The following is a 25519-nucleotide window of genomic DNA, read 5'->3' on the forward strand; positions in this document are numbered from 1 at the left end:
ATGAATTTTGGGTCCCTTGACAATTTGAACTGGACTCCTTCTTGCAGAGTGTCCATTTTCTTTGACAACTTATCCACCAGGGTCTCCTTAGACCTCATCTGCATCATCTACTTGCTATAGCATTCTTTGATATAATCCCCTCACCCTCTACTCCATTTATAGTACAGCCCTGCTTGTCTCTAAATTTTGTTGCCTGTCAATCCACAACACTTCCACAACACTCTCTCTCGCTTTGCACTAGCATTTGGCCATTCTAGCCCTTATGTGCATTGAGCTCTATATGTGCATTTAGGTTGTGGTTTTGCAGGGAATTCTCAAAGAAGGAATTGATTTGATCACCTTTTTTGGCCAGCTTTTGCTATTTTCCAACAAACTTACCACCTTTAAAGATTGTAGATTTCAATAGGATACAATTTACTAGGCTTCTATCAAAGTGTAAATGTGTTTGCATAATTTGGTCGGTTAGCATTTTTATGACATAAAGATATTTCCACTCATTTATCTATGCTTGAGATCCTATCTTTCCACCATTAGCAGTTCTAAAAGAGCACTCAAACAGCTCCACATGAATGGCAGATGGGAGAAGTAGTAGTTCATCAAGGGCATATGTCTGTCCAAAACATCACCATACTGGTGAATATGAAATTGAGCTGGTCAGCTCATGGGCACCCTCTTGAAAGCAATCCAGAAGCATCCTGGCCATCTGTTGTACCGTCCTGCCAGGGCTAACACCTATCCCCTTCTCTTCTTTTACTTTAAACTGATTGAACAGAGAGCATCAGTGAATGGACCACTAATCTTTTTCACATGCACCAGTTAGTCTAATTTAGAAGCATGAAATAGCAAACATCTATTGAATTTATCAGAAATAAAAAAAACAGCTTTGCTCTTCTCAAAACACAATCTATTACTGCTCACAGTAGGAAACACCACTAAAGAAGGTTTGGCCCAATGCACTTTGTCCTGCTGTCTGCATATTAAACTCTGAACATGGTGGTACTTTGCCACTAGTCATTCAGTAGTCCATGCTGTAACTTCAAGTGAGACTGATTAAAAATGAAATTAGGACGCAGAGCCTGGCTAGCAGCACTCTAGTAAGACTAGAGGGAGCCACATGGTCATTAGCCACAAAAGATTTAGTCTTTTCCCTCCTTCTCTTGCCTCAATAAACCATGATTTGGTCCTTTCCCAGAATGGTTTGTATACTATGTCCACCAGCATCCATGTAATGCCAACCCCGTCAGAATGGATCAGAGAGACATGCATGACTACATGTCTTCTGTGAGCCTGCTGAGGGTCTGAACCTGCTCAGGCTAAATTTAAACAACATTCACAAGCATAACAAAGACATTGTTTTAGGAAAAAAGCTGTATATATTGATTTTGTCTTCAAAATTAGATCATGCCATCTGCCGAATGAGGTGGAAGGATGGGCTTAGTGTTTTGTGGTTTGCAGTCATCAAATTCATAACCACTGCTTTTTAATAACAATGAGATTTAATCTTTTGGTTTCATTAGGTTTTGTTTCCTGCCAATATGTATCAGCTGTTATTGAGATTGGTGAGCTTTTTGAGACATTTGAAAATGATCTCTTCATCCCTTTAAGGTGCAGACTGTCCTTGATGTTTTGCATGTGGCCAGGGCTTTGTGAGCTGTACTGCATTTGCATTGTATTATGATTATAGTGCATTATCTCAATAGTGTTCAAAGAACTGGTTTAAAATGACCATCTGCTAGAGATTAAGTTAGTGTACTCTTGCAATCTGAGTGCACTCATAAAAATCCATTCACTCTGAATTCAACTGCCTGGAACAAAGGCAATCTACACAGATTTCTTTGTTTTTTATGTCTTTTTGCTGATGTGAGATTAAAATGTTCTGTTTAAATTGAATTACATGTTAGAGCATCAGGCATAGAGCTGTGATCGTTTTGCTGAGTCATTATGGCTTCTCTGCTGACTGAAATGTCTTTTTGTGTGGTGGAGAGTTAAATGGACACCCATCGTTCAGCTCCATCATGACTTAACATTGCCTCTCCTAAAGGCACAGCTACAATAGGGCTATTTTTAGCCCTAATGCTTTCAAACGCCTGTGAGGCTCATAGCAAATGAAATGCAATCTTTTTTCCCTGAGGTTAAAAATCAATAATTAATTTTTGAGGAAAATGCCAAAGCCTTTTTCAAGATATTGGTCAAAATTATAGTAAGCTATAGTAAGTAAATGTCCGATCATTTTGTTTTCTGTGAAAATTTCCTTGGCACCTTTCAGTGATTTGATTTGTACATTATTAAGGCTATACACTAAAATAGCAGAGGTGATAAGAGTACAAATGAGATCATAACACATTTTAATTCTCAATCCAGAATCTGTTATAACACCCTTGACTGAAAAAGATTTGACTTCTTTTGAAAACAACATGTCCGAACATGTCCTGTCTGTGGTCTTAATAATTTCCCTCATTGTTTTGTTGAGAGTAGTCAGTGAGATTTTATGCTGTGTCGATTTGCAATTACTTTACAAAAGAGAACAATATTATGTAATACTTTGCCAAAATATCCCGATGACAAATAAATAGTTACACATAAGGCTAAAAGCCTTACATTTTCTCAAAAATCGGCCGTGCGCCTAATAACCCGGTGCGCCTTTTGTGTGCACTGAGTTCCACTCTCACTCACTCACTCACTCATTTTCTACCACTTTATCTGAACTACCTCGGGTCACAGGAAACCTGTGCCTATCTCAGGCGTCATCGGGCATCAAGGCAGGATACACCCTGGACGGAGTGCCAACCCATCGCAGGGCACACACACACTCTCATTCACTCACGCAATCACACACTACGGACAATTTTCCAGAGATGCCAATCAACCTACCATGCATGTCTTTGGACCGGGGGAGGAAACCGGAGTACCTGGAGGAAACCCCCGAAGCACGGAGAGAACATGCAAACTCCGCACACACAAGGCGGAGGCGGGAATCGAACCCCGACCCTGGAGGTGTAAGGCGAACGTGCTAACCACTAAGCCACTGTGCCCCCCCACTGAGTTCCAAAAATCTGTAAAAATGTTGTTGTGCGACTTTGGTAAGCGCTCCGCTTGATTGACTGTCGGACCATTTCCTGCTGACACAGGGACATAATACATACACTTTGTACGATGGCAGCGATAAAACAATCAGAGAACATTACGTAATACAGTACATACAGTACGTACGCTTACCTTCGCCACGCCTCCGGTAGGTATAACTACCGGTATGTTGCAAAACTACATTTGTTTCTTCCTATCCATTATGCGCTCCACACTCCAGTCCAGTAGGTGGCGGTAAATGCACCTTAAGTTGGTTTGCCTTCCGCCAATAAAAATCCGGTTACGAGGCACAATTGAAACTACAGGCTATCAGTTACGCGGTTGTAAATGGGAATAAAGCAGCTGAAAGTATTCAACATCATTGTTTCTATGGTTCGGAAGTGGAGGAAGCAAGAAAATTAACTACGCCAAGTTAAGAAGACACAGTAGATAAGGACTTTGATGTATTTGTGGGAGAAGATTGATTAAAAAATAATGTGTGTTGTTAAATAGTAGAATAAAGTTCAACTAAACTCACTGTTTTGCTTCCGTTACCTTTTTTTGTAGACTGTATGTTTTAGCATGAGCCTTATAATATGGTGCGCCTTATGCATGGGTTAAGTACAGAAATAGACCCTGTAATTGAGACTGCGCCTTATAATCCGGTGCGCCTTATGGTGCGGAAAATACTGTAGGATAAATAGAGCTCATTTTTTTCTGAATTTATAATTTTTCATAAATTTGCTGAGCTCATTAATCTGTAGCTTGAGTATAATGGCTACAAGCTGACTACTGGCCTCTGAGTGATCTATGGTGAGAATCCATCTTTAGGCCTGCGAATGAACTTCATAGGTGAGAATCTCTTCTCACAGAGTTGTCAGTGATGAGGCTCACAACATGCTCAATGCAATCTTCTTTAGAAAGTCACATTTCTCAAGGTGTGATGTTTAATGTTCAACAGGAACAACACTGATTTATAAGAAACATATTAGAATATACATGTCCGGTCTTGCTGAAATGAACAAACTCAGTGTTTGAAGTGAAAAATATAAGTGTCAGTACTCACTTTTGACTATTTTGCGATGGGTTGGCATTCCGTCCAGGGTGTATCCTGATGCCCAATGACGCCCGTGACCCAAGAAGTTCGAATAAGCGATAGAAAATGAATTAATGTAATGTTGAAGCACCAAGAGTGTTTAAAACAAAAGATATATGACACTGCAGATAGAATTGAGGAGGCAAAATTCAGGCTTATGTTTATTGTACTATTAGTGCACCGGCATGACATTTCTGCAGTGGAACTCCGAACGAGTGAAATTACTGAAATTTCTGAGAAGTGATGCCTTGCTACTACTTACTTCCTACCACTGACTAGTATAAGAGCTTGCTGACATTGGGGAATTGCTGTGGTATAAGAGGAATAAAGCTTTTCAGAATTTGTGATCATCTTCAATGTAATAATGGCATCACATCCTGTTTTATTTCGAATGATAAAATATTTCAAATTCAAACATTTGTTAATGTTTATTCATGACACTTACTGTACTCATGTGTGTATACGCTACTATTGGATTTGTTGTATTACTTGCCATAAAAAGTTAATCCAGCTTTGAAAATGCAAAAGTGTTTTATAAGTGTTTAAGTGAAATGGTCTGATCACTTCTTTGATCATTTACTTAGTGAAAGCCAGACACTTGATGGCTTCATGGCCAACTTTGGTTTAATTATTGATGGTGGAAATAGGAATCTAATTAAATTTCCACTAACAGGCTTCACATCACTGGACTCAGTACTATATGCCCAGCACAAACTGAGCTGAGGAATCGATAGTCTACAATAAGTGTCTGTGGATCCCTCACCATTTCAAGTCAGTACTAAGTGCATTTTGCTGCCTACTTTAGATTCAGTTTTAGATTTATTTAGATGCAGATTTTGTTTTATTCATGCTTTGGACATACGCTGTACATATTTACAGATTTTATTGCAAACCATTGATTTTTCTCATAAATCTAAGAAAATGTCTTCATCTAATGCACGTTTTCTTACTAAATTTTATATATTTTAGAAAACAGTGTCTACAATATCCCAGTTGTCTCAAAATATGTATTCCTTATATGACTTTTGTAAACAGTCATGTGTCTAAAATGTATGTATATACATTCTCCTAAGAAATGCCATACATTTGTCATGAAAGTTCTGAATTTGCATCACTATGTACTGTACATGTTATCGTCATTGTTACATACTGTACATCAGCAACAAAAATTGAACAAATTTAATTCAATATTATATATAACCCATAACATATAATTCAATATTATATGTTAACATTAATATTATTATATGTTAACAAGAGAGGAGCTACAAACTTTCACATGCACATTATTTCACATTATTGCATGATCATCAGTAACAAATGCCCCATTATCTGCAACCATTATCTAAAATCTCTTAACATCTTTCATATAATGGAACACGTTGCTTATTGCAAGCCATGCTCTATTTCACAAGCACAAAGAGGCAGGCAAGTTTATTTATACACTCTACAAGACACATAGATTTGACAGATATTACAATAGTCAAATGACTATTACACATCCGCTTGAGTGTACTAAGGTCTGCTACTGTACCTCAGCTCATCTCAGCAGCTCAACCTGCAGCTCTCTCCCTCATCTCTCTTCCCGGAAGTCTCACTGTCTATCACCTGGAACATATAATACAGCTTAAAAAGTACATCAGCATTCCTTCCCATTGTTGACTTCAGTTAAAAGTTTGTGCCAATTTACATGTTTTTTACAACTGGTTGCACATTTTTTGCATCCTGGCACCTGTTACTCAATAACCGAAGCTCACTTGACTTTTGCTTAAGCCATTAGTAAAAACAAAATATAAATATCAGGATAAACTCTCCTTCAAATCATGATCTGAGCATGAGAGAAACAGATTGTTAAAGTTGTGATACAGAAAAAACAAGAAAAAACTTCCTAGGGGAAGAGAAATGAGATCCCCTTGCAAACACATAGTAAATAAATACGTCATCTAGTGAAATGTAAAGTTCTATTTTCTAGGTTTTCTCTAGTTGATGGAAAGCAGTGAGACCAGCACTCACATTATGATGCCTGTATTTTAAATGATTCATTTCAGTGTATAGAAATGTAGATGCAGACATTTTTGTGTAGTAGAAATTCATATAATATGTGGCTGGGGTATTTTTAAGGGAATATTTCATTTTAAGGATGGTGTTCATGGCTTTGCATCTTATGCACAGACTATGACTAGCATGAGTTTTCAAAATTTGTCCAGAAATTTGATAAATGTTGGGGCACAGACAGTGTTCCCAAAAATATGTGTATGCAATTGAAAAAAAATGTAAGTCTTGCTACTATTCACTGGGGTCAATAGTGAAAGTTCGTTATAGATTTTGAGTAAACCTTTTGTTTTTTATTTGCAAATACTCAATAAACAACAGTCAATACACATCAATAAACTATTGATCATGTGTATGTGCAATGCTCTCTTGCTGAATTATAAACCACTGTCAGATACATGTTGATCTTGCTGATTTATGAAAAACTACACACTGTGTTCTCAGTTGATCAATGCAATTGTAGAAATTCATAAGAATTGTGCATGTGAGTGATATTTTGAAATAAAGTGTAAAGTGTTTGCTTTGTTGCAAGAATCTTGTTCACAGATTTCTACTTGCATTATCTAAAACATTTATTAATATTTGTATAATAGATTTCAGACATTAAAGCATTTATGAGAGAAGGATACCCCATTCTGTTTAGAAAGACTTTGTTTTCTACACATAATATTTCACAACCAAGAGTAAATCTTTAGCCTCTCCAATCCACGCATCATGATAGTTGAGTTGATACTTAATGCTAAACAATTCTGTACTTTTCAAAAAAAATATATATATATATATATATATATATATATATATATATATATATATATATATATATATATATATATATATATCTCATATTCTACTACATTTTATACATTAAATACATACATATAAAATGTATTAGTATATGAGACTTAATATGAGAAGAACAATGCATGGAGCAGGGGCAGACTGGCCATCTGGAGCACCGGGAAATATAGGTAGTCTGGCAGTTGTTCTGGCCTTCCTGTTGTGCAGTCAGCTCTGCTTGACATGTGATATGTGCTGATAAATGAATGACGGACCCCCAAAGAAATTCGACGAAACAGGCAATCGCGGTGCGAAAATGCCACCACATATCAACGTCAGCAACACACTGCTTCTTTGGCTATATATTTATATCTCTATATCTATACACCGCTGTATCTATATATTTGTCAGGTAAAAAAAAAAAAAAGAAAAGCCCTGGCCACAGGCACAGTGTGATGCTGCAAAATCACAGAAAGGTTTGCCACTAAGGGAGCGGGTTGGTCAAAATTACAAGCACACATCTACAGCATAGCCAGTGATTATACTGTATATATACACTCTCAGATGAACACATTGGCTGAATTTATAATTCGCTGGTAGTCTACCTGTTATATTGTTTAATAATATTAGCCTACAAGAACAGGGTGTTGGTGGCGGCAGCAGCGAATGTGGCCTGGGATGGAGTCATATTCCTGGCCTGAATTATTGTCTCAGTCCTTTACTGGCATAGCGTATATGACAAAAGTAATTTTCAATGAAAGTCAATGTCAGTAAAATGTGTAGAGTTTAGCATAAAAGGCTTAGGTTAAAACAATTAATTTAGCTTTTTGAGTAATGTGTTCCAGTGTGCAGTAATGGTTACAGAATAACTTCTGTAATGATGTGCGATTTGGGACTGGGAGTGAAGAGCACAGCAGCATGATATTTTAGAAAGTTGTAAAAGACAGCTTAGGCCCTTGCTGAAGTCTTTGAGAATGAGATGAGAAGACAGGTTGGGCTTTGACTAGCTTACTGACCTCAGGTGGCTTTTAAAAGAGAGAGAAGGCCTTTTGACAGCTGAGCGCATACTGCAAAGTGAAAGACTTCCCACACAAAGTTAAATGACCTGGGACGAGAGGTGAAGCCAACCGGCAAAGAAGTCTAAAATATTTGCATCACATTTGACATTTTATCAGGTTCAGATGGAGAGGAGAAAGAGGAACGGCCGGTTAGAGGAGAAAAACCATGTGAGTGTGTATTTGTGTGTGTTTATGTGAATGAGAGAGGTTATGGACATGTATGTGTTTGTGTATAACTGTGTAAATAAATGGGTATAGTAACATTTGGGTGAGTAAACAAATAAAATGTATAGTATATGATGTGCAGAGTATAATATACAGTACCCCAATACCGTGTCTAAAAGTGTCCGTTTCTAAAAATCCCCAAACATATAAATCCTTACTATTTTATGTAGATCGTTTTGATTCACATTAAGAGCAGCGCAACTTTAAACAGGTTGAAAGATTTTATTTGTAAAAAAATAGGCAAATAAAAAATGTGTGTAGAGAGTATGTGAATGTGAGTGGATTTTTCTCGAATCATGTAGGAACAATTTATGCAGGGAATATTTCGAAATAAACTAGAGACAGAAGTTCTTGTGGAAGATGATGAGAAAAATATTGTATTTCCCTTTTTGCTAGATGCAGATGATATAATTGTTCATGCACTGTGCAGTGTGCTACACTGTGAGCTAGTTCACTTTGTGATATTGTTTCCTGCATGAATTTGTATGTATGATGTAAAATTAGTCATTGCATAATAAATAATAATAACATTGAAAAAAAAGTGATACAAGTTAAATATTGGGTTAATCATAGATGAGTCACCTGTTAGACCATCTGAATACTTTGTCAGTACTAGGAGTAGCTGAGACCATAATATCATAATTTAAAAAAGAAAATGTAGTAGATACTACATAATTATACATGAAAAAAAATATATAAAAAATAAATGTAGTAAGAAGCCAAGGGAGAAAAATATAGCTTATGCTTTTCTGATGAGTTGGATGGAATACTCTCTCACCTGAGGCAGATATTGCTGTGTTACACTGCCATGTGCTGCAACATGAGCAGCAGAAGATTGGCTTCTTAACAAAGTGCATTTTATTAATCCCCAAGGATACATTTTTTATCCTGTGTCTTGGAGGAAGCATGTTAGTCATATTGTATTGGGGACCTGGATAGTGGGTGGGAACTGGCAGGTGACCAAATTGGGGAAAATTACACACTGATATCAAAGTTAATTTAGGGTTTAGAAGTTGCCTGCTCCATGTATCAACAATCCATTTATTAGAATGGTTAGTCAATTAATGAACCCTTGGTCCTAACCCTAGTTATGTTGCTGAGCCTTTTGTTATGTACTGGCTTTTCTGGTATTGACATTATCTGTTTGGATTATTGAGTTCTGCTTAGATTATTCTATTCAAATATTTTCTGATTTCCTGATACCTTGTTAAAACTTTGTTTTGTTTGTTTTTCAGTCTTGGCATTAGAATTATATTAAAAGATAATTAATTTAGTTGAATATTTTCTCGCAAACAAAGAAAGAGTTAAGCTTTTATACAAATAAACTGAACATTTTGCTTTAAAGATCAAATGTCTAAATACCTTCAGTACACAGCAGGTAACAGATGCCTTTGCAAAGGAAAACATTTTACTTCACATTACATTTTGCTAAATATTTTTTTTCTCTATAAAGCAGTGTGAAACTGTATTTAATCATTACTATTTTTATCTATTTTGCTTTGGTATAATTTACATTTTTATCAAATTATTCCACTTGAGCTCAGCTCCACTTTCCATAACCCAAAGGTGTGAGAGCTTCAATCCACTATATTCTCTAAATTTAACCCTGGAGCAAAACAGAATAAAACATCTACAGAGAAATATTAATGTTATTTTAAGGTACAGAATAATTTTCCAATAAAATTTGATGAAGCCTGAAGTGCTCAAAAAGAATATTTCACAGTAATATGAATGAAATAATATTTGTAGGAGTTTAGGCCAATGTCTATTTTTAAAATTATTACAAAAATATCATTCCTTTTTCTAGAGTTCCTTTTCTGGCTGTACACCCACTGAAGAGTCACTGAAAAGCATTCCTTATCCATAGATATGTAGCTAGATGTAGACCTGTAGATTTGCTCTAAAGATGAAACTTAAGACCAAGGTGAAATACACCCTAATGTAAAGTATTTACCATAAGAATGTATGATTAAATCCACTATAAATGTGATGTGGTGTATTACAGCCTGTATAGTAGTCTCACACACACAGAATGCTTAGGAGCTCAGGATAGTACAACATGATGGGGCTCCCTGCTAATCTCTTCACTGAACTATTGTTTCTCATCTGCTCCAGTACAGAAATGGTTGTTGCTTATTCCTGCAGGAAATGTTTGCTATTTGCTTCTTTGGTTTATTCCTCAATTAGACATTAATTAGAATGAAATTAAATAAGATTCACTGAGAGCAAATTGGCCATGGCATATGCTTCATGTGATTAAAATGGTTGATGTACTGAAGGAAGAGAACTGTACATTAGACAACATATAATAATAATAATAATAATAATAATAATAATAATAATAATAATAATAATAATAATAATAAGACATCCTGTAAATTGCTAATATATATAATATAATATAATATAATATAATATAATATAATATAATATAATATAATATAATATAATATAATATATAGATGAATGTGAGTTTGTATGAACTATTGCTTTGTGTTGTTGCCACAAACATCACAAATTGTAGCTGCAAATTCTTTAAACTTTCCTGGAACACAGCCACAATTGTGACCAGTTGTAACTTTGGTGACCCAGTATATCTTTACATTAGCCGAGACACTGGAGATGAGCTCCTCATGTGTCTTTTCCTCACCTACACAGTGTCCATTATCACAGAATGATTAAATAGCAACCTGTGTGATACTCGATGCCTGTTACACACCACTCATTGTCTACAGCGCTGATTACACAGCCCTAATTACTTACGGAAAAGTAATGGACATGTGATATCTTAACAGTGAGAACATTTCTAGATTATCTTCTCTTGATAATTGTGAAATTAGCTGGACTATGTAGCACGGTTTGCTCATTAATGTAATGTCTAATCGATCTTTTTGTGTCATGGAATTATATTATGCATTCATAACATAAAATAAGAAATTATGTTAGCACAATTCATTGTTGAGAAATTTTGGCAACATTTTGTACATTATATTAAATTTATACATGAAGCACAGTTTAATTCAGGCATAGACATACACTGAAATACACTGACTATAAACAAGTATAAAACAAGTATAACGTTATAAAAATGTAAAAAATATATATAACAGTTACCTATTGTTTCCTTTAAATTCTCAAAAATGATTAGTTTATGTCTATCACAAAGACAAAAATTTAAAGTTACATTTTGAGGTTTTAAGGTTAAATTTTGTTTGTTAAACAGATGAGATGCTTTCTGAATTGGCAGGGAATTCTATTGTGGTCATTAGTTCATTAATTAGATCAGAAGGGGCTGGATGTCTCTAATCCTGGTTTAATTATATAATTCATAGAATTGCATGTGAACAGAAAGTCTGATAATTGGTCTGTGTTTAGAAAACTAGACTCGCTTTATGAGTCCTTAAATTAAAAAAAATAAAGAAATTACTAAATAAATAGTTCATCATTAGCTAACAACTAAATCAGTTCTCTCATTTTTCAGTAGCTTTACTGTATATTATAAAAATTGACCGGTGCTTCAGCATTTATTCCAAGCATCTTGGAAATTTTGCTGCAGTTCCTCCTGAGTGACAGTCTCAGATGTTCCCAGCTTGTTTTGTTGATGTCTGAAGAGTAGCTTAGTGCTTACTACAATATCTTTAACAAAAACATTCTTTCACATCATTTAAAATGAATATATTTAAATTTTTTTAATTCTTATCTTACAGACAAATTAAATATCTAGGAAATATCTTAGCTGGACTATGTACTGTAGCAAGATTTGCTTATTGGAGGCATTAATGTAATGTTTAATACATTAGATTAAATATATTGCCAAAAGTGATCATGACTCCATAAACGGTTTTACCCAAAATTACCAGGTAACCAAAGCACATAGTTGTCTAGAATGTGTTTGTATGTATTATTTTTACAATTTATCTTCACTGGAACTAAAATGAGCTGCATAAAATGTGGTTTGCCATAATGGTTGGTGTGAAAGTGCTCAAGTAGAATGCACATAACCCTGACCTCAACCCCACTGAACACCACTGAAATGAATTGGGATGCCCATGCAAGCCCTTGTTGCATAAAAAAACCTTAATCCTGGTACTGACCAGATGATTAATGAATGAAGCTTTCTTAGGCACCGAACGTACCTACAGAACATGTATTTCAATCTGACATAGCTAATGTGCTCCAGCAGCAGCTGGTTATATTTAGTCGAACAGCCTGTGCACTGCTAATGAAGAGAGAGAAGGGTGAGCGGGTTGTGAACACATGTCCAGGAGTCTGCAAGCCCGGACTACTGTAGGCACACAGGATTAGTGACAGCGGGAATCTTTTGATCTTCTTGTTTATTGCACATTAAGTGTCCTCCTGAAGGACAGAGTCAGAGATAAGAAAATGTACTTTAAAGCATTGCCAGATAGACCAAATGATAAATATAAACATTTTCATAAATCTGATTTGGTTTATTTATAATATATTCATCTTTTCCTCTCAGAAAAAAAGAGAGAATATCCAGAGAGTATAGCCAGTACAGAGAGCATATCTAGAGATTATATCCAGTAGAGTACATTATATACTAATACAGAGATTACTGTCAGGAATCAGCCCGGACTTATGGCCATGTGAAGTTGTTATTGTTATTGTTGTTGGTCTGTGTCACGTGTCTGCCCCGCCTTCGTTCACTCCTCCCTGTCTCCACTACTGTTCATTATTGTTAATCATTGAAGCTATCCTGCGTACAGGTCTGTCTCCCTCCTTCCTGCCCGTGGCAATTACTGTACATGGATTTTCTGGATTTTCACAAACCTAATGACAGACAATTTGAATTTGGTTTGATAAGAGATGCTTAATTACTGTAAGTTACTGAGAAGTAGATAATAATATAACAAATATATAAAAGTTAATAAGTTTTCTTTTCATGGAAAAATCCACATTGAGTGGTTAGATAACATATCTTGTAAAATTAATTAACACATAAACATATAAAAGAGTAGACAAGTTGGTCTATTTTAATTTTGGATAACACTTTCCTACATTACCCATGATGATATGCGACTTCCTGCTGATCAGGTGACACTGGGATTTAGCTCTTGCTTTATTTTTACCTAAAGAGACAGATGCAGAAGGATTTAGTTTTTAGTTTTTTCTCAACTTTCTCACCTCCTTAGCTGTGGACTCAGATTTAAGCTTCAACATTCACCCAAAAACTGCTGTCAAACTAGAAATCTTATTAATTGCAAACTAGCCAAGCAGAGTCTCTGCTGTATTTCAGCACAGATGTGTTTAGTAAAGTATGGAAATTTCAGTTCAGTATTTTCTTTTTCCTGATGGATTTCTCATTAATAGGCATATGGCACTGAATAATGCTAGACAATGGCACGTGAGAAAAGATCTTGCTCTTTGATTTCTAGGAGAAAGAAGCAAAACCAGACCAAGTTTTATATCTATTCTCTTCACATACAGTATACTGTACCTTGGCCTATTACAGTATTACTGTACCTTGTCCACTATTATTTAATTGATATTTTTTCATCAGTTGATATGAAAATCTACAAAGGGCAAGGACAAGGCTAGTATTTATTCCTTTTCTTATATTCTTATTTGTTTGTGTGAAATCTAATCAAGCTCTGACCAAATTGTCCTTGCTCTTTTAAATCAGAATGAACATTAAATGCGTTCTCGTTCACCATTGCCTCTGACTGCTCTTTTATTCCTGATATAAAACAGCATTAGCTAAAGAAACACAAGCATTTGATAATGTTTGGGTCTTGTTTAGTGAGTAAGAATAAAGACATTTTAACAATTACTGTTTGTTTCAGGCAATTAAACCCTGTACGTTCCTCCTGGGCTCCAGATATCTAGATATATCAGCAGTAACAGGCAGGAGGGTATTTTGCTAATGGATTCCCTTGGGTTGTTGGACAAGGGATCAGTGAATGAACAATAGCTGGATTGGACAAGTGGACAAAGGGAACGTTAATGTCAGATGGGATAGATTCATGTTGCCTGTGTTTTTCTTGTGTTTCATTTTCAATAGAGGACTGAGCCTGCAGCATTGTGATGTAGCTGGGTCAGCTGTGTGCAGACATGGGGTCAGGCTTCACTCACATAAAAAAAAAAAAAAAAAACACACGAGACAGGTCATCACTTCTGGCCTCTCTGGCTGCATTAGCGTCTCTATGAATAGTCACACTGACCAGTCATCAGCTCAGATTACATTTTACCAAACAGGACTTGCACATAATGTGCTACACACTATCATATACACTATGTACTTTATTGTCAAGTGTAAGAATTTTAGAATAATATTTCTACAAATGGCATACTTACAAACCGTGAGATTTTTTTTTTACTATAAAATATAAGCTATTTCCTGGTTCATGGCTTTATCAAAAGCTTTATCAAAAGATGGTGAATTTTTACAATGAAAAGTAAAAACTTGGGACTAATTTAATTTGAAAGACATCTGTAAGCTGTCTTGTCCACTGAAGAGTTATCATCTATCTTGATCTTTTTTTCTTATCCAGCATCAGCACCTGGTAGCACACGCCTCTCTTCCATTATGTAAGCAAAGCTGTACTACTGAGTGCATGAAGTGTCAAACACACCACACTTCATTTCATACCTCATGTCATCTGGGTACTTGTGCATAAGCATGCAATTTGGAACCCACAATTAGAGCTACAGACACAGACAGACACACATAGATACACTTTTGCGTGAGTGTTTATTGACAAGAATCATGTCAAGAAGCTTTTTTTTTTTTTAAACGCAGTATATAGTGAAATGACACAGAGCTACATAAAATAACTCAGAGCTAAATACTTTAGGTTAAGACTTCTTGTTAAAAGCAATCATTTAGTGGTCTGTGTGTGTGTATGGCTGTATGTGTGTGATATGGGTTCGGGGAAGGCTGGGAACAGGGTTACACTCCAGGAGAAGATAGTGAGGAGCCTGGTGTCAGTTAGCTGGAAAGGAAATGCTTCCTGGAACACACTGGTGTTGGTTATGTGATGAAATGTAATGAAATACGTGATGAAATTTGTATAGACACATTAAATATAGAACTCTTTATATAGTAAACATTGAAAGTGGCAGGTGTGAGGCAGATTATGTTCTTTAAAATTCTTTGGTCCAATGTTGCTATCTTCAGTACAGACAAACATTATCCATTTGCTTATATTTCCCCTACTGTCTAGCTCAGATATTTAATTAGTGGGAATTAAAGTAGCAGCTGGTGGGTTGTAAGGAACTTTAAATAAATTAGGGAGGAAAAAAACAGGATAAAATAAGGTTTAACATGCAACAGAAGTCTTTACCCCGTCTTGCTCTTTGACTCTTTCCAGGTTCGGATTTTCTTTGCAATACGCACATCATTCCGGTGAAGAACGAGGAGGGCGTGGTGATGATGTTCATTCTGAATTTTGATTATGTCTTGGAAGAAGACAGCAGTGAATCACTGGAAAGGCTCAATCTCACTCCTCCACCTAAATCTGTTTACAGTAAGTCTACTTTTTTGCACAATCTCACAACTTTAATAAAACTAAATTTTCCACTGCTATTTTTTTAGGTTGCCTATCCATCTGTGGGTCTACCTGTGATTTATTCAATATCTTCAGAGAGTTTGCAGGATTTGTTTGGACTTGTCATTGTAACTATCAGATTTAGACAGGTTTAAATGGGTTAGAATTTGGAATTGTCAGGTTAATATAACAACATCAGATGTCTGAAATAGCTATTCTTCAGTGGTGCACTTCATGTTTTAAGTATTTCAAGGGTATTTCAAGCATAAAAATTACTAGCATGATGGACATGACTTACTGGAAGCAGAGGTACACCTGTCAATCTAAATGATGAAGGTTTGATTATAGGATGCTAACACTATTTCTTAGTGTGTCATTATGTTTTCTTGTGGCCTGGGATGATTAAGATGCACAGCAATCTTCAGAAGGACACATTAGCCCCAGAGCACTGGTCCCTTCACTAGTAAGTCCTTCACATTTGAGTCACGGCCTGGTATTCCTGAGGTTGTAGTGTTTGGGCCACTAGGTCAGAACCTGATGGAGTGCACTGAGCTGTTGAAGATCACAGGCTCAGTGTGGCACAGTAACACAGCAACAGGTCAGCAGTGGAATTAAATTCATCGGAGAGCAGCCTCCAATAGAGACTTCACAGGAAATTGTGGTGGAACCAACACTCTCCATTTCTCGTTTAGAACACATGCAGTTGCAGTTTATTAGCTTGGAACAAGATTAACACAGATGATGTATGCTTATTGTCCCTTCACTCAACATCCTGTTTATCACCTTGTCTGACCTTTGCTCATTGTTCTGGGTGAGCAGATGGAGATAAAACGTGTGTGTGTTTGTGTGTGTGTGTGTGTGTGTGTGTGTGTGTGTGTGTGTGTGTGTGTGTGTGTGTGTGTGTGTGTGTGTGTGTGTGTGTGCGTGTTTGTGTGTAGGCCAAGGTCTACTTGTTTATAGATAACTGAATAGATGCTGAAATAAAAAATAAAATAAAAAAAATAAAATAAAATAATAAAGTATTAGTACAGATGGGTGACAAAGGAAAAAAAACTATTTGGCTTTTATTTTTTTAGCATATTTTGTCCATGTTTCATGGTACTGTAGGTGTCTCAACCGAGACCTTAACCCATCTGCATAATGTTTCCACATCTTGTGTGTACTCCATTAGTGTTTCTGTGATTACCATGTACAAGGATTTTTTAAATATTGTTTCCTAGATCAATGAAAGAACAAATAATGTGTTTACTCAAATGGTTGTTCTTTAGTTGCTAGTTGTAGTTGCTAGACTATAACAGTTACAGTTATGAGATTTTTAACAGAGATGAGGTTTTAAAAAAATTGTTTGATTTAATTTGTACTATTTTTCTACCCTTGAAGTAGCCACTTAATGCTTCCTGTGAGGGTAAAAATGCTGCAGTGAGGACGAGGATTAGGACAATGTTCCATATCTCTGTGGTTTCAACCAGGGTTAACTATTTAATCACTGTTTGCCCTGAGTCGTCATATCTGGAACTCCATTCTCACCCTGACACGTCCTTTTGGGAGAGTTATTTTTACTGTAGCTGTGTGTGTGTGTGCGTGTGTGTGTGTGTGTGTGTGTGTGTGTGTGTGTGTGTGTGTGAGAGAGAGAGAGAGAGAGAGAGAGAGAGAGAGAGAGAGAGAGAGAGAGAGAGAGAGAGAGAGAGAGAGAGAGAGAGTGTGTGTGTGAATCACAGAAGAATCACAGCTTCACAAGCTGCTATGGTCTTGGGTCTTTGTAGAAGTGAATACCATCAAGGTGTCAATACAGGCCTGGAATTGTTAAAGCCTCATCTTGCACTGAGCACACACACTCTGTGTGTGTTTGAGTGTGTGTGTGTGTGTGTGTGTGTGTGTGTGTGTGTGTGTGTGTGTGTGTGTGTGTGTGTGTGTGTGTGTGTGTGTGTGTGGTGTGTGTGTGTGGTGTGTGTGTGCGTGTGTGGGTGGGTGGGTGTGTGAATGCGTGTACGTGTGTGCTGCATATGTCTGTGCGTGTTGTGTTTAAATTCTGTATTTCAATGTGTACAAATGGGCATTTGCATATGTAGGTGAATGTAGGGATCCACAATCCCCTATTATATGTATCAGCAAAATTCCTGAGGTTTCCATAAAGAATAAACATGAAATCAGCAAAGGAATACTGACAAATTTGTCTCATTTAATGAACACTAAATACACACTCAGTCTGAGAAAATATACATATAAATTCAGCCTCAATGAAATGTCACTTCCTGAGCATTAGGAACATGATTATTAGTGTATTAATATTATTATAACAAAATGCTGATTTGAAGAAAAATCATTCACTTCAATCCCTTCCCTCCTGAACATACAGGTTACTAGACTATAGAGAAATATCTTTACCTCAGGCAGGAGAAAGAACATGCATGGGCATAAACATAAGCATGCATGTAATGGAGTTATACAGTACAAACATGCTGTAAGCATGCATGGTTAGCACTGTAATGTAACGGAGTAAACTCCTTCTAAACTACCAAACAAACAACAAACAGACAAACAAATTTCCATTTGTTTGCTGAACAGAGGGTTATGTCTGTTCAGCAAAAGTTACCCTGAAGTACATACCACATTTTCAGAGACCATCACTGACCCCACTCCATTTTTGTTGGGCTCTTATATAAGCTGAAAGCATGCTCTGTACTTGCAAAGTGCTCATTTTGTTACTGGCTTTATTTAATTAAGACAGCTCTTAATTAAAATTACATGTATTTGCATGATGGTTCCTTTCCTTAACCATACCATCAGTATCTAGTGATTTTAATGGCTAATGGAACCCACTAGGTCTATTCCCAATATGACACATTTCAGAAAGGGTTTCAGGTTAGAATAAAGCTGATTTTTATTTCTTTTTTGGTTTATGAGTCAGGCTGAAGCCAGCCAACTTCAGAAAACCTAATCTTGTTATGTTATAATGTTTTACAAAGCACCATACTTCATGATACTTAACATTTGATCCCCTGTGAGTTTAGATCATCTCTAATAACAAGCTGATCAGCCAAGACAGAAAGATTTTTTCCCCATTTCCTACCATTTGCGCAGTGCTAAGTGAGGGAGCTTATTTGTACAGGATTTTAAATTCAATTTGAGTGCAATGCACTTGGCATTATCAGTAAATGGAGTCTATAAAAAAGGCTTTAGTGCCAGACCTGCTTGAGTGTGTGTGAAGGTGATGGATGCAGGAAGAGAAAGAAGGCAGCCAAGATAGTTTAATATCTCTTTATACATTATTAACCTCCACTGCACAGATCTGCATGCCCTCTGTCAACATCACTCACAATCACACAGACTCACATAAGGCTTTAGGAGTGCATGAAGAGCTGTACTCCAGATGAGTTTATAGAGACACAGGCATGTGTGTTGTTTTTTTAAAGTACAGAATAGTCTTGCCTTTTTAGGTCTCTATTCACATGCATTAGTCATTTTGTGGGGATTCTCACATACAGTAGCAAATAGCCTAAAGTATATTATACATATTTTAGAGAATAGTATCTATTTCTTTAATCAGTTTTCATTTCAAGTAAGCATTAGGTGTTTGATAGTTTCTGAAGCATGAGTCCCTCTGTCAGATTTCCAATACTATAGACTCCTGACCCACAGGAGGACAGCAAAAGTAATCTGTATTTGTGTAAGATGGACAGATAGCAGGCATCTGTCATGTTCAGCACTTGTTTAAACATCGGTGCATGTGAATGCAGAGTGGTGTATGATGTGGACTGAAGAGCTTGTTGAGTGAAGCCTTTCTTGTTTAGCTCCAAGAGCTCCATTGCTGTCATTAGAACACAGCAGCCCTCCCTGAGAGTTTTTCCACTCAGTTTTCAATAGAATATCTGTGTATTGTCTTCTGTACCAGGGTTTGTTGTTTTCTACATGCTGTTCTTCTTGTAAGACAGCCATGGGAACTGTCATTTCCACAGCTAATGAGAACCTCAGTGTTGAATCATTCATCTTCAGCAATCATTTTATCCTGATCAGTGATGCAGAGGTTCCAGATCATATCCCAATAACCCTAGGAAGAAAGATAAAAATAAACCCCGGATATCACTCCAGTTCATGGAATCATGCATACAGAGTTACGCACTCATTCAGATCTGTGGGGAATTTGTTATAGCTAACTAATCTGCCAACATGTATTTTGAAGGAAACAGAAGAACTCTTTAGAAAACCATATTGAGGACTCCCAAAACTGCACACTGACAGTAAAACAAGTCAGGCAGCAACACTAGACCAAATGTTTGGTTATAACCAGTAATAATATGATACACCACAAAGTAAATATTTTATGCCATTTTAGGACAGGAGTATAATATATGCTACTAAAGTTAATAAGTTTCAAATACAAATTCAATTCCAGAAAGAATGATGCATGCCAGCTCTCATATCTATTTTAACATCAAAGCACTTTTTAAAATATTTTAAGGAAAATAATGTTAAATGCTTTACAAACTTATTCACAGAAATACACCGTGATTAGACAGAGTAGACTGCTCTGTAATAATGTATTCACACATCCTGATGTATTCTGTCATTGATAGTATTTTTCTGGGAATGTTTATATGGTATACTACAAACTGCATTGTGTGATATACATACCTTACTATATATTATGCCATGTGAAACACAGCTATTATTACAAGGAAAACAATAATGTCTATCAACAGAAATTCTTTCAATTCAACCTTTAGTTGAGTGCACATTTGTTTAATTAACAAATTACTTTGCGGATGCTCAGTTTCTATTGATGCAAAATGAAAGCCAGAAGAGGATAAGTGCTGAACTGGTGCACAATATAGTCTTAAATCTGTAGCATTCGAGTTATAAAAACATACAACCACCACCAAAAATGTCATTGGTTTTAAGCAATTAAATTTTATCAGAATTTACAGTTAGCTATTATACAATATTTTAGATCAACAGTCAACTTATTTATTTACTCTTTAACTTTTTTTGATGAATTTGTAGATACACATTTGTTAAAATATATTTACTAATTGTGGTGCATTTTATAAAATTACACACACACACACACACACACACACACACACACACACACACACACACACACACACACACACACACACACCAAGCCAACGCAGCTCTAGAATAAGCCGTTTCCTAAAAAAATCTGTTTCTGAAAAGATTGTCCTCTTTCTCCTTTGGGGTTTCTTTAGAAAATGTGCAGCCCTATTATTAGTCTCTGGAGGGTGCCTTAGTCAATATATTTTTCCAATATCAACAAAATGATGAATGCAGCACTCTTCAAAGTAACAATGCATAGGGGACGTTCAATGCTACAGAACTGTTTTCATTTGATCATGTTGTGATCAATAAAACTGGTTATTAAAAATATCAAGTGTAGCTATTAAGTGACCAAATACTAGCCAGACATGTATGATACTGATAGCACTTTCCACTGAAAACCTCCTGAGATCTGGAAGTGTTTTGTGCTTTTCCACTATAAAAGATGCCACTCTGAAATGCTCAGAACCATGACATCAGAGCCTGGAGTCAACAGCTTGCACAACTCAGTGTCATTTGCATGACTTTATTAAAATAAGACATGGTCAGTTGCAGAGTTTATATAAGAAAAAAAAACTTAAATGTGCAACTGCAGCAGACTGCATTAGAGCTATAGTGTTAATACTAAAAAATAAATAAATAATAAATAAACAAATAAATTTTCCAAGAATGAGTTAAAGCAGTAAAAACATACAGTCGTATGCAAAAGTTTAGGAACCCCTGACAATTTCCATGATTTTCATTTATAACTATTTGGGTGTTTGGATCAGAAATTTTATTTTGTTCTATCAAATAACTGAAGGACACAGTAATATTTCAGTAGTGAAATGAGGTTTATTGGATTAACAGAAAATGTGCAGTATGTATCAAAATGAAATTAGACAGGTGCATAAATGTGGGCACCCTTGCCATTTTGTTGATTTGAATACATGTAACTACTTAGCACTGATTAATTGGAACACACAATTGGTTTGGTGAGCTCATTAATCCTTGAACGCTATCGACAGATACATCCAATCATGAGTAAAGGTATTTAAGGTGGCCAACTGTGAGTTGTTCCCTTTGACTCCCCTCTGAAGTGTGGCAACATGGAGACCTCAAAACAACTCTTGAAAACAAATATTCTTCAACATTATGGTTTAGGGCTTGAAAAAAGTTATTGCAGAGATATAAGCTGTCAGTGTAAACTGTAAGGAACATACAGTAGTGAGAAATGGAAGACCACAGGCACAGTTCTTGTTAAGGCCAGAAGTGGCAGGTCACATAAATTATTGGAGAGGCAAAGGCAAAGGATGGTGAGAACGGTCAAAAACAGCCCAAAGACCACCTCCAAAGACCTACAACATCAACTTGCAGCAGATGGTGTCACTGTGACTCGTTCAACAATTCAGCAGACTTTGCACAAAGTGAAGCTGTACAGCAGAGTGTTGCGAAAGAAGCCATTTCTCAACACACACCACATACGGAGTCGCTTGAGGTATGCAAATGCACAAGCCAGCTTCATTTTGGAATAAGGTGCTGTGTAGTGATGAAACAAAGATTGAGTTATTTGGTCATAACAAGGGACATTATTCATGGTGGCAAAGAACACAGCATTCCAAGAAATACACTTGCTACCCACAGTAAAATTTGGTGGTTGTTCCATCATTCTGTGGGTCTGTGTGGACAGTGCCGGTACTGGGAATCTGGTTAAAGTTGAGCGTTGCATGGATTCCACTCAATATCAGCAGATTCTTGAGAATAATGTTGAGGAATCAGTCACAAAGTTGAAGTTACGCCAGGGCTGGATATTTCAACAAGACAACGACCCAAAACACTGCTCAAAATCTACTCTGGCATTTATGCAGAGGAACAAGTACAATGTTCTGGAATGGCCATCCCAGTCCCCAGACCTGAATATCATTGAACATCTGTGGGGTGATTTGAAGCGGGCTGTCCATGCTCGGCAACCATCAACCCTAACTGAACTGGAGATGTTTTGTAAGGAGGAATGGTCCAAAATACATTCATCCAGAATCCAGACACTCATTGCAGGCTATGGGAAGCATCTAGAGGCTGTTATTTCTGCTAAAGGAGGCTCTACTAAATATTGATGTGATTTTTCTTTTGGGGTGCCCATTTTCTGTTAATCCAATAAACCTCATTTCACTACTGAAATATTACTGTGTCCTTCAGTTATTTGATAGATCAAAATGAAATTGCTGATCCAAGCACCCAAATATTTATAAATGAAAATCATGGAAATTTTCAGGAGTTCCTAAACTTTTGCATACGACTGTATATCCATAAGTATAGTGTATGCCCAATACATTTAGTAAGTCCTTTATATAATAGGTTATAACAGAAACTAATCTAATTTCTTTTAAAATCGCTTAAACCAAGGTGTTCATAGTGTATTTTTTTTTCTATTACATGGTATAAAGAAAGAATCCTCTGTAAAACTCTTGCATCCAGGTGGCTGTTAATTTATAGGTACAAATACGCTTCTAGCAGGATTCATTGTGATGCAGGATGTCTGCATCACGCACAGCAATACGATTGCATTAATTTAATATTTCTAATATAATATCACATAGTGATTAGGACAATTTATTGTTCTAAATCATCCATTATTTTGTGGTTGCATTAAGTGAATGCATTTAGCGGTAACTGACATTACATGTCATTGATCATGCACGATTTTTTTTTTAACATCAACATTACATTTTTAATTTGAATCACAAAGTTAAAGGTTTAAACAACAGCATTACATAAGGTGACTGCATTGTAATAAGAATCAGCTTTGTTGATAGAGTATACTGTATTTGTTTTGCCCTTTGTCTCAAATATCTTTCAATTTGGCAGTCAGACAACGCCTTCCATAGACAACAGACGCAAGAAAATGTTTTTAAGCTTTACTGGTGTCCACAGAATATAATAAAACTGTGACAAATGTAAAATACAGTGCAGTCAAACATGTTCACAAAAGCACAACAAAGGCTGTGTACATTTTGTATAGCCAGCATTAATAATCAGTAATAGACCTGTCAAATAAAAAAGTACAGGAAGGGAATAAAGTGACACCTTTCATATAAGGTATAATAACTGAAGAAAACATGCACGGAAATTATAATATAGCAATTCGGACCAAAGTGCAATAATAGCCATGATTGCATGCTCCTCCCTACTGCTACTAACCTAGGCTCTCAATTATTACATAATAGGATGCAAATAATCTTATATGCATTACCTAACTTAAACAAAGGAGTAACTTTATGACAGTTTATAGCAAACCAAATGCAAAATGCTCTTAGAGAACAGCACAATAATTAAAAGAGATATTTTCTAATTTTTTTAATTTTTTTGATTCCATCCACTCTTAATTTATGATATTTTTATGATATTTCTGGAAAGATGATGCCCTCTGTTTAAAGACCCATGTGAATGTCATTCATTTTCTTGTTCTAGTTTCCCATTAAACTCCTCCCTATTTTACAAATCTCTTCTCCTCCTTCATGAAGTATAATTTTGGTTCCCTTTTAGCTTTGCTTGCAGGAGATGCCTCCATACTGAGATCCTGTACTCAGTGAGCTTGGAGACATACTGTGCATTTGTGGCATTACAGTGGTTTTATTTTATGAAGGAATAGAATGTTCCAGACTAAAGCATTTTGTCACTGTTCCATTTCTATCCAGAATCCTATTTTCTGCGGCAACCGTTAAAATCTATCTCCATTCCTTTCAAGATTGCAAAATACACCAAAGCTGCAGGCTGTGACTCTTGATATTGGCTGTATATTTTTCTCTTCTCTCTTCCAGGGAAAGGAAGATTGTTCAGGTTTCGTCTGCCTTCCCTGAACCTGTTAGGTTCCATCAAACAGTCTCTGCCCCAGGAAGACCCTGACACGGTGATGGTAGACTCTGTGCCGATGAGTAATAACTCTGTGCCGATGAGGGACTTCCAGTCTCCGACTAAGGACAGCTCTAGTCCTGCTGATGCCAATGACACACAGGCTCTTATCAGCTCTAGTCCTCACTCATCCCCAATCAGTGTGTCCGGACCACTCGACCACTCATCCCCTAAACAATTCTGGGACCGTCCAAGCCTGTCTCAAGCCCAGTCCACCACCTGCCTGGCACAGTCCATCTCCAGAGACAGTGTGTGTAGCAGAAGACGAGCCTCATCTGTACATGATATCGAAGGCTTCAGCTCCAACTCTAAATGCCTATTGAGGGATCGGCACGCTAGTGAAGGTACAGTAAATAAACCCACAGAATGCAAGAAGAGTGCTGTTGCGAGAATTATCTTGTGAGACATAGAGTTAAGACCCTGAACAGAAAGCCCTGACATTGGCAAGTCAATGTTTAGTCCCAAAACAACAAAAGACTCTGAACAATAATGTTGCAAGTGGACAGAAACAAAACTTATGCCGAAGGTCACTTTATTCTTCTAGTTTTATGTAAGATATGAATATCATCAGCAATAGTAACCCGTGAAAAACTATGAACTTTGTAAATACTGCAAAAGATGTGGAATTACTGTACTGTGAATCTTCGATAGTTTTAGGCAGATGTGTCAGAGTACAGTGCACAAAATATTAATGGACTGCCCTGAAATATTGTTTCTCAGATAGTGGTTCACCTTTAATAAAAGTAAACTGTACAACTAACCCTAAACAGAACAGACTGGCAATCTGATCT

The 25519-nt window shown here is 36.4% G+C and overlaps 1 protein-coding gene across 2 annotated transcripts in view; it reads left to right on the forward strand.

Moving 5' to 3' along the window:
• LOC113654133 (potassium voltage-gated channel subfamily H member 7) overlaps window positions 1–25519 on the forward strand; it is a 64155-nt gene that overhangs the window by 8263 nt on the left and 30373 nt on the right. For both annotated transcript variants that reach the window (XM_027164086.2, XM_027164087.2), the window contains exons 3-4: window positions 15606–15761; window positions 24638–25072. In XM_027164086.2, the coding sequence (XP_027019887.1) occupies window positions 15606–15761; window positions 24638–25072 (591 nt within the window). The remainder of the gene's footprint in view (window positions 1–15605; window positions 15762–24637; window positions 25073–25519) is intronic.

This window comes from Tachysurus fulvidraco, chromosome 6 (assembly GCF_022655615.1).
Source record: "Tachysurus fulvidraco isolate hzauxx_2018 chromosome 6, HZAU_PFXX_2.0, whole genome shotgun sequence".
NCBI classification, from domain to species: Eukaryota; Metazoa; Chordata; class Actinopteri; order Siluriformes; family Bagridae; genus Tachysurus; species Tachysurus fulvidraco.